This window comes from Syzygium oleosum, unplaced genomic scaffold (genome assembly GCF_021117445.2).
Source record: "Syzygium oleosum isolate NSW1041296 unplaced genomic scaffold, Sole_v2.1 Sole_v2.40, whole genome shotgun sequence".
NCBI lineage: Eukaryota > Viridiplantae > Streptophyta > Magnoliopsida > Myrtales > Myrtaceae > Syzygium > Syzygium oleosum.
The window spans coordinates 1005090-1014870 of NW_026607524.1; the positions used below are offsets into that span (position 1 = coordinate 1005090).

At 46.0% G+C, this 9781-nt stretch overlaps 2 protein-coding genes across 2 annotated transcripts; one reads left to right on the plus strand and one right to left on the minus strand.

Moving 5' to 3' along the window:
* Positions 1 to 200: 200 nt before the first annotated feature.
* Positions 201 to 6533, plus strand: LOC115684160 (BTB/POZ domain-containing protein At1g30440-like). Its single transcript, XM_030608859.2, has 4 exons — positions 201 to 918; positions 3063 to 3132; positions 4012 to 5238; positions 5707 to 6533. Exons 1-4 carry the CDS (start codon positions 860 to 862, stop codon positions 6217 to 6219), a joined length of 1869 nt encoding a protein of 622 aa, XP_030464719.2. The 5' UTR covers positions 201 to 859; the 3' UTR covers positions 6220 to 6533.
* Positions 6534 to 7084: 551 nt separating this feature from the next.
* On the minus strand, positions 7085 to 9781 carry LOC115684133 (cationic amino acid transporter 1-like). The gene is made up of 3 exons (XM_056305907.1): positions 9692 to 9781; positions 8945 to 9346; positions 7085 to 8606 (listed from the first exon to the last, which is right to left on the minus strand). The coding sequence occupies exons 2-3, from the start codon at positions 9336 to 9338 to the stop codon at positions 7252 to 7254; spliced, it is 1749 nt and encodes a 582-aa protein (XP_056161882.1). The 5' UTR covers positions 9339 to 9346; positions 9692 to 9781; the 3' UTR covers positions 7085 to 7251.

Genomic DNA, 9781 nt, shown 5'->3' on the forward strand with positions numbered 1-9781 from the left:
GCACAGTATATTTTCTCTCGACGGGTCACTGCACTTCGGTCTCGCTTTAACGCATCAAACCTCGCGCTGCTGCTGCTGCTGCTCCACAAAAAATGCAATGAGTGTGCCCCAAGCGATCGACCCCACATGCACGTAATGCGTCAGTCAGGTGGGGAGGTTGCTTGCTTTGGGAGCAGGCCCATTAAAAAAACGACTGTTTCGAGCTTCCCGAGCGTTCCTGCCTGTCTTTTTCGGCCCCGTGCATGATTAGCCTTCGAAGTCGTAGCTGAGTATTTTTTAGTCGCCGGTGGCGGAGAAGAAGCGCCCTCCGTGCTGGATTAGCGTCTTTTCTTTAATGGGTCTGGCCCCCCCTCCCCCCCTTTTTTGTTCTGTGCGAGTCCGAGCTTTGGAATCTTCTTGGTGGTCTTAGGACATTAATTTAAGGATAGCAACTTTGGCTGGCTTGCCGAAATTCCAAGAGTGGTTCGGTGGGTTTCTTGGAGCAGAGATGTGTCCTGCGGGGGGAAGTGGGGTTGACCTAGATTTGCCGTCTGAGCGCCGGAGGTAATGTGCATTGGGTTCGGAACGAGACTCGGGCATCTGGTGAAGAAGGGGTGGTAGGAGTCTGTGAGTGGAGTTGCTTGGTGGGCATTTTGAGTTTGTTGGATTTGCTGGTAAATTTGGTAGAGTTCTGCTTGTCTAGTAAGTGAGTTTATGCCTTTTCTGGAGCTGCTCTGTGGCTGGAAAAGGGTCTCCGGAGAAGCTGCATTTCCTGGGTGGTTTTTTTATTTGGGAGCGGTGTTGAGGACAGATTCTTGTGGGGTACAGCACAGATTGGGTTTACACTGATTGGTATAGGGATTTGGATTTGTTGGGAGAAATGGCCTGCGTGAAGTTGGGATCCAAAAGTGATGCATTCCAACGCCAAGGGCAGGCTTGGTATGTGCCTCTTCAATTTGCCATTTCGGTTTTGCTATGATTCGTAATGCCTGTCTGGTATTTTAGATGGGTGTTGACAATTTGGAATGTGGTGTTGTTTGCCATTGCAATCTGCTGGTTTGATTAGAGAAATTTGGTTCGTAGACCCCTGTGAAGCTTGGAAACACTACACTTATATTTTATTTTTTTCAGTCTGACTGGTACATCCGACCCTTATTTTTTGCTTGAATTTTCACAGCCAGTAGTCCCGTGAGTTGTCAATTTGAGCTAGGCAAGCTTTGTTTCACTTCTCCTCCAATACTTTGGAAACCTGAATATGAAATCATATGGAAAGTTCGGGACTTCTTTTGCCGGAGTTCAATTTGAAATTACCTAGTCAGATGCACTTAAATCATTTGCATCCTGCTGCTTAGGTCACAAGGTAAAAACTTTAGGTTATAAGTTGCAATAATCCAACTGTTTATGAGGATCATTTTCCTGTGCACAATTCTTTTTTTTGTTTACAATAGTGAAAAGATAAGCTCCTAATCTTGCAATGGTTCTGTACTGGACTGTGCATAATAGAGTGCAGATATCAGTTCAGGTAGCCCTTGCAGGATAGTGGAGTGAGTTCTAGTTAGCGTTGTGGATGCGGAGGTCACAATTATAGTGTGGTTATATCTGAGATATTCATGAGTGTGTGCAGTCAAGTTTCTCGAACCAGATAACTTTAACAATAATTAGTTGTGGCCAAGGTGTTTAGTCAAATTGAAAAGTTAAATGGGATTGCTGAGATCGTAGCCTTAAGTTGGTGTACATCCTAAGTAACTCCAAGACTGAGTAAAGACATGCAATTTATGGAAAGTTGATTTTCATTGCGGGTGTTTGGATGTACATTTATGTCCAAGCCACGTCAGGAAAAGCATATCTATGTATTGTTTTCCTGAACATCACTCTGGAGATCTTGGCCTATTCATTTTTTATTGACAGGACCAGCTCTTATTCTGTGTTCAACCTAGTCATCTTTTACTTCAAAACTTAATATCTCTTGAGGTAAAGCAAGCTATTTCAACTTCACTTGAGATGTAATTTTTACCCCAATTAACTCATCTTTAGAGTTAAATCTAGCTGTTTCAACATCACGGGAATCGTTATTTTTACCGCAATGATTACGGAAAACAAAATTCTGAAGCCATCAGTGTCAAAAGTTGATTGATGTTCAGGTTTGCCCTCTTGTTCTTCAGAGTAGCAGGGGATGCCCTGGATTGATCTTAGTGACTTCCAACTGCCTATTTAGTTGCTGCTTCTAGATATGCTCCACTTTCTCTGCTGATCTTATGCATTAATTCACCCAAAGGACCTTTCTCATTATGACAATTTTGAAATGACCCTAAGTTCCAGAACCAAGAAAACATCACATTGTGAAAGTTCTTCGACCACAGTCTTACATTTGGTTTAAGTATTCGTAAGATAGTTTGTCTGTATGGCTTAATGCCATGTCTTTGGGACTGGGGTATTTTTAGACACTGCTCAGATTCTGCCCTAATGTCGCTGCTGAGGTAAAACAGCTTATTGATACTGAAATGGAAATATGAACCTGCCTCTTTGCTCAGGATGCTTCTGGATCTTGTGACCTCGTATTAATTTGTATGAATTCTCCACTCCTCCTCCAGGATTGTTCTATCATCCGTTTTTGGCCATCTGACTTGTAATTGCCTTGTCAATATCAGATGCTCCATTCAGAGATCAAGCAGTTTCCTGTGTTTCTTCAGTCATCTTTCTTTTTGTACTTTTCCGTTTTTCAGAGGTCACCAATGCAGATCACAACCTGCAGCCTCGAGAGGAATGGAACTTTAAATTCTTAAGAAGAGTTGTCCAACAACTTGAAATCCATATTAGTTGCTAAAGTTCAAGGACCTTGTTACTCTAGATGAATAGGAACTTGAAAACTCTCACTCATATTATCATGACATTGAAAGCAGACTAGAAGGGGAGTTCTTTCTGTAACAGGAGATGAAAAACATCCGTTTTCTTAATTGGATCTTTTAAAATGTTTTGGTCCGGCCAGCACATTCTGTGTGCATTTTGTATTGGAACTTGAATCTGATTATATAGAGTTGATATTTTCTAATATATCGTACGTCTCTGTCTCTGAATGCTCATAGGTTCTGCACAACTGGCCTTCCTAGCGATCTTGTTGTTGAGGTTGGAGAAATGTCCTTTCATCTTCACAAGGTGACGGTCCTTGCCGATATGATTATCTATTCAGTATTTCATTAGATGTGTGGACTGCATATTTAGTGCAAGGAACTCATGAAATGAGCATATAAGTAAGAAATACTAGTCAATAAGTTTTATGTTAAAAATTTGCCCATCATTTCTGTAAAGAACATGTTCAGCATTAATTTTTACCTGGTATGATGTACAAGCCTTTACCTCTCCTTTTGGTTTTTCAACATGCATCTGTTGATTCAGTCATCTGAAAGAAGAGACGATAAGCACGATTTCTTATACAATTATAGTTGGTCTTATTCATTCTATACGAGGTTTTATTCTTGTTGAGGTCATGAATAGGCAAACCGAGAGGGTGTGAGATCTTGTCTGGAATAAAACCGCCGCAAGCTTCTAGCATACCATTGAAATATGAGGCACCAATAAGGGCCTCTGTGAAGGGTGCCTATGTATGATATAGCAACGCTCTTCAGAATTCATGATGGGATTGGGTTCTGACTTCTTGGCGCAAGATTTTACCTTGTTCTGACCGAAAACAAGGAAATTGGCGTAACTGTGCTTTAAATTCACTGCAAAGAGTAGGCAACACAATGATTTAGCTCGTCCTTGTCTTCCTTTCTGTAGCTTTACTTGAGCGCTATTTTGACATATTCTCTCACATAATGAATGGATAAAATAATGCAGAAGTTCCACATAGCTCATGTTGTCTACGGTGGAAGTATATGGGACTTCAGAGGGATACCATCCGAGTAGTCTAGGAAATGTCTTGTTAGCAATTTACGTAACTCTGCTTCAAACAGGCCTTTTCCATTATGTTTAACTACATTCTTTCTATATCTTGATTATGTTTCAAGAACAACTTCTTAAACCTCTTATTTGCAGTTTCCACTGCTCTCTAGAAGTGCGGTCATGGAAAGAATGATTACAGAGGCATCTGAAGAGGGGGAAGAAAAATGTTCCCTAGTCCTTTCGGATATTCCTGGTGGTGCCAAGACATTCGAACTTATAGCTAAATTCTGTTACGGGATGAAACTTGAACTTACTGCCTCGAATGTCGTGCACCTCAGATGTGCAGCCGAGCATCTTGAAATGACCGAGGAGCTTGGGGAGGGTAATCTTATTATGAAGACTGACAATTTCCTTAACCAAGTAGTCCTTAGAAGCTGGAAAGATTCCCTAAAGGCACTCCTGACCTGTGTTGATCTTATTTCTTATGCTGACGAACTCAACATCACTAAACGCTGCATTGAGTCACTGGCCATCAAAGCATCGACTGACCCTAATCTATTTGGATGGCCTATCATGGAGCATGGCGGACCTTTGCAGAGTCCAGGTGGCGGTCTTTTATGGAACGGGATAAGCACTGGCGCGAGGCCTAAGAATCTAAGTTCAGATTGGTGGTACGAGGATGTGACGGTTTTGAGTTTTGCTCTGTACAAAATGTTGATTTCAGTAATGGAATCTCGTGGCATCAAACCAGAAATAATCGCCGGATCACTTTCTTTCTATGCCAAAAAGTACCTCCCTGGCCTGAACAGGCGTCGGGGTATTACCGAGTCTAGTTCTAACCTGTCTGCTGTTGGTCCGGCGGCTCTACCTTCCGAAGTGGACCAGAAGAGCTTAGTGGAAGATATTGATCGGTTACTTCCTATGCAGAAAAGCCTAGTATCAACTAAGTTCTTGTTTGGTCTACTCCGAACCGGTGTGATTCTTCAAGTAAGCCCCTCTTGCGTATCAAATTTGGAGAGAAGAATCGGGATGCAGCTTGATGAAGCTACTCTTGAAGATCTTTTAATGCCCAATCTATGTCATTCGACAGAGACACTCTATAACGTGGACTGCGTGCAGCGGATTCTTGAACACTTCCTCGTCATGGATCAAGCTACTGGTGGGGCCTCTCCATGTTCGGAGGACAATGGCGAGCTGATTGGATCGCCTTCACTGACTCCTATTACAATTGTCGCGAAACTTATCGATGGCTATCTCGCAGAGGTTGCCCCTGACATTAACTTGAAGCTCCCCAAGTTCCAGGCTCTTGCTGCTGCTGTTCCTGATTTTGCCAGACCCTTAGATGATGGTCTTTATCGTGCAATAGATATCTACCTCAAGGTAAGTCTGTCTAATAAAGAGTTGGAAGTTATTCTTGTCTTGTCTTCTCTAGCTGCATGTCGATGAAGAGAACAGAAGATGGATAGTGACTGACTATTGATAAGAATCTTAAAGAGTTTCCGACTAATCATAATGCCCTCAACAAATATTAATATTTGGTTCTGGTCTCGTAGAACCTGCACCCTAGTATGCGGGTCTACTTGTGTGAACCTGGTATGGACCGGTCTGAATTAAAGTGTTTGTTTTTGTCCATAGTTTCCAGGGTTTCCTTTTCGCTTTCGTCCTCTTTCTTTTTGCGTTTATTTATTTGTTGATAGTGGACCAACTTATCTCGTATTTCCTTTTCATATGATGACGAAATATGCTCTTGGGTCGTAAAATCCAGATGGCATTTCCACGCACTACATCTTCATTATTGCTATATAGTCTTTTCGTTTATGTTTCTTATGCAATGTTCCCATTCTGCAGTCACATCCATGGCTAGCAGAGTCCGATAAGGAGGAACTTTGCAGGCTGATGGACTGCCAGAAGTTGTCCCTTGAAGCTTGCACTCACGCCGCACAGAATGAAAGGTTGCCTTTAAGAATAGTGGTCCAAGTACTATTCTTCGAGCAGCTTCAGCTTAGGACTTCGATCGCCGGGTGCTTTTTAGTATCAGAAAATCTTGAGGGATCAAGGCAGTTGAGGGGTGGGTTTGGTGGGCCAGCCGAAGGAGGGTGGGATACAGCCGTGAGCGAAAACCAGGTCCTGAAAATCGGGATGGACAGCATGAGAATGCGGGTGTTTGAGCTCGAGAAGGAATGCTCTGAGATGAAACGGGAGATCGAGAAGTTGGGTCAGGCGAAGAGTTCAAGCATGTGGACGAAGAAATTCGGGTTCAAGATAAAGTCTCAGATGTGCAGCGCCGAAGAGAAATCTGTCAGCCGGAACAATGGAAATTCAACCGGTAAGATCGAGAAGCTGAAGGAAAGGCGTGGTTAACACAAGAAAAACTTATCTTTGGACGGATAAAGACCCTTTGCTTTCGTTACAGCCTTTTCCCATAAAATTCTTGCCTTTGGTTGTTCCACTTCAATCAATTTTACATGGTTTATCTAAAGCTCAATCTCCTCAACAGTGTACCAGATTTGACAACTTTGCTCATTTGTAGCCTTCCCATACTCGCTATGTATTGAACATAGCAAGAAACTTCGCCATTCAAATTGCGCCCATGGGCAGATAAATCCGTGCTTTTTGGTATGTTTATCTATCCTAATGCCTGTTAATGCAACTCTCCCATCTTCCTCAGGCTTCTATATTCTGGCTTCTGTAGTGTGGTCACGAACCCGTATCGATCGCGTATCTTTGCTCGTATGGCAATGTAGATGCTTCATCTCAGTGTGGAATTTCTCTTCTTCACCGCTTCTTGCTAGTGCTATTAGGATCGGACTGGTGCGAAAACTTGCTAGAAACGGCAATTCATGATCCAGACGCGGTCAATCAAACCGGTTAGGTCATAATCGACGGGCGGGGACAGACCGCTAGTATCTGTAGTATAGTACACAAGCGGACAGGATGGTCGCCTTGATGGAATGTTATCACTCGTATGGTGATCGACGGTGTATTCGAAGCACAATAGATATCACATGCCTAGATGGAATATGGCATGATGGTCGAGAATGCACCGGCTTCACCAAAGGCAGCCGATTATTGGACGTTGGTCTAACAATTTCACAATCGTTGCACATGCAACATGTCTAGGATCATGGTTCAAGTTAATTTTTCCATAAGTCGTAAAACTTCTACAAGAAATGTTGATCCAAATGTTTTTTGCTTTCCTGATCATTGTCATATATCTCTCTGTAAATAATCACAAAACACTTCTCAGATATTATTTTATCAAACAGTTATCCGAGAAATGAACAATACAACGGATGCCACCTACATAATCTCTAGAAAAGAAACCATGAATCAATATGAAGTAAACTTAGAACTTTCTTTCAAATGTACACCCAAACTGCAGTGCATCTTGTCTCAAATTCCTTCTTCAATCCTCTTCACCTGCATTTCCCCCTGATCCTTTCTCTCCGCAGCTTCCTTGGCGGTGTCATACGTTGCATGTAACCCGAACAGGAAGTAGTACAGCAACAGAAAGCCAGTCCAGATCGCGAACCGCATGAACGAATCCTTGTCGATGGATCCGAGTAGGAAGATGTTGATGGCGATGGAGGCCGACGGCAACCACGGGACTAAAGGCACTCCCCACAGTTTCGGATTGCGGGCATGAGGAACGAACAACCTCAATGCCACGGTCCCTATTAACCATAGGGGCACCGTGATCACGTATCCTATCCAACCTTCACTTAGGCCCCAGTAAGTGGCCGTTGCAATAGAAGACCCAATTATGAGGACGAGGCAGGCAACGAGCTTGTTGCGGTCTGCAGTTGTGGTCGTGCCACTGACGTAGTAGCGGCGGACGAGGAGCGCGACCGCCACAACCATGAAGATGAACAGGGTGGAGATGGAAAGGAGGTTGGACAGGATATCAAGCTTGGTAAAGAAGGCTATGACCGCTGTCGCAGAGAGCATGGTGACAGTGGCGTTCACCGGGGTCCCCGTCCTTTCGTTAACATGAGCGAACCAGGGCGGCATCATGTGGGTCCGGGCCATGTGCGTAAGGTACCGAGCCTGTCCGACAGCACTGACTAGCAGTACGGTCGTCATGCCCTTCAGCGCGCCGGCGGCGACAATGTACTTGGCCCAGTTCCACCCGACAGCCTGGAACGCAACTGAGAACGGCGCGTTCTCGTCGATCTCTTTGTAAGGCTGCATGAGGCAGAGTGTTACAGCCATCAGGCAATAGCAAGCGGTTGTGATGACCATTGAGCCTACTAAGCCAATGGGTATGTCCCGGGCTGGGTTCTTGGTCTCCTCGGCCATCGTCGAGACTGCGTCAAACCCAACATAGGCGAAGAAGAGCACTGCCGAAGCCTGGAAGATGCCGCGCGGTCCATTAGGAGCGAAATCAGAGTAGTTCTTCGGGTCGGCTTTGGTCAGGCCCGCGATGATGATGAAGAGAATGACCGCGACGTGGATGACCGAGGCGATGGAGTTAAAGATGGACGAGCCCTTGGTGCTTAGTACCGCGATGACACAGATCGCGGCGCAGACGGCAACAGCTATGGGGTCGAGCTGGTTGTAGCCCTCGGCGAGGCCGTGCGCCTTGATCAGGAAATCTGTGGGCTTGTGGTTGAAAAGGGTGGCGCAGTAGGACGTCCAGGAGCGCGAGACGGCGGCGCCGCCAATCACGTACTCAAGGAGGATGTTGCCCGCAGCAATGAACGCCACAAAGTCGCCGAGCTCCACTCTCAGGTATGCAAATGATCCACCTGAATATACCAATCTCAGGTTTATTGTCAGTGGCATAAAAATAAAACAAAAAAGTATGAAGTTCCGGTTCAAAACATGCATGGAATATCTCATCTTTTAGTCAAAGATCATATTTTTCTTCGAATTTTTATTCCTGGGACGCCCTCAAGAACTGGACAGTCCACATCAATGTTGATGGGTCTCTCTCCAGAAAAACTACATAAAAATTCAACCGTTTTCAATGGAAACAGTGCGTCCTCACTAGACATCATGAAGCTCATCTTAGAGATTTAGTGACAGTCGTTGTCAAGGAAGCGTGGAAACAATGATGATGGAATCGTTCGTTTTCGACACTCACCGGCCGAGGGTATCTCCACGGCGAACTCGGTGTAGCAGAAGACGGAGAGCAGGGCGGAGATGCCGGAGACGACGTAGGAGATCACCACGGCCGGGCCGGCGGTCTCCTTCGCCTCGAGGCCCGTGAGGACGAAGATGCCGGCGCCGATGACGGCCCCGATGCCGAACCAGATGAGGTCCCACCAGTTGAGGGTCCGCTTCATCTCGTGCTGGCTCCGCGCCCTGACCTCGTGGAGCTCCGTCGCGTCCAGCGACCGCGACACCACCCGGTCCCTCAGCCTGGCCGGCGTCTCCCGGAGGGCCCTCATGTAGTTCCCGAAGCTCGCGAAGGACTCCTCGGGGAGGAAGTCCTGCTTCGAGCAGCACCCTCTCCGGCGTACGGCCTCCCCCGCCATTTTTCGACCTGGACCATCAGGAAACACGACAGACGGAACCCGTCATGACCTCGTAAAAACAACAAACAAGGGAAAAACAAGACGCACGGATCATCGTACACACACACACACACCGATGACAACACGGAACACGTCCACGAGCGGGACCGCTTCACGACCCACCAACGAAACCGGATCGAAAGAACGCGAAAGGATCAAGAAAAAACGACGACGAGATCTGCCAAACGGAAGCGAATCTCTCGTGCCGCATCGCCGAAGGAGGGCAACCTCTCTCGCGAGGAACAAGAAACTAGGGCAAGAAAGAGAGAGAGAGAGAGAGAGAGAGAGTTCGAACGAACCATCGTGAACGGTACCTGGGTCAGGTGAGAACGGCGGCGTGGGCGGCGGCGGCGGCGGCGGGCGGCGGCGGAGAGGTGGACGGGGGAGGGCGGCGGGAGAAGCGA

Excerpts from the sequence above, each read along its gene's own strand:
- LOC115684160 (XM_030608859.2), top strand. The coding sequence starts at position 860 with ATGGCCTGCGTGAAGTTGGGATCCAAAAGTGATGCATTCCAACGCCAA. Across the intron at positions 919-3,062 it reads CAACGCCAAGGGCAGGCTTG|GTTCTGCACAACTGGCCTTC; the intron begins GTATGTGCCTCT and ends GAATGCTCATAG. Across the intron at positions 5,239-5,706 it reads CAATAGATATCTACCTCAAG|TCACATCCATGGCTAGCAGA; the intron begins GTAAGTCTGTCT and ends CCCATTCTGCAG.
- LOC115684133 (XM_056305907.1), bottom strand. The coding sequence starts at position 9,338 with ATGGCGGGGGAGGCCGTACGCCGGAGAGGGTGCTGCTCGAAGCAGGAC. Across the intron at positions 8,607-8,944 it reads CGTGGAGATACCCTCGGCCG|GTGGATCATTTGCATACCTG; the intron begins GTGAGTGTCGAA and ends TGGTATATTCAG.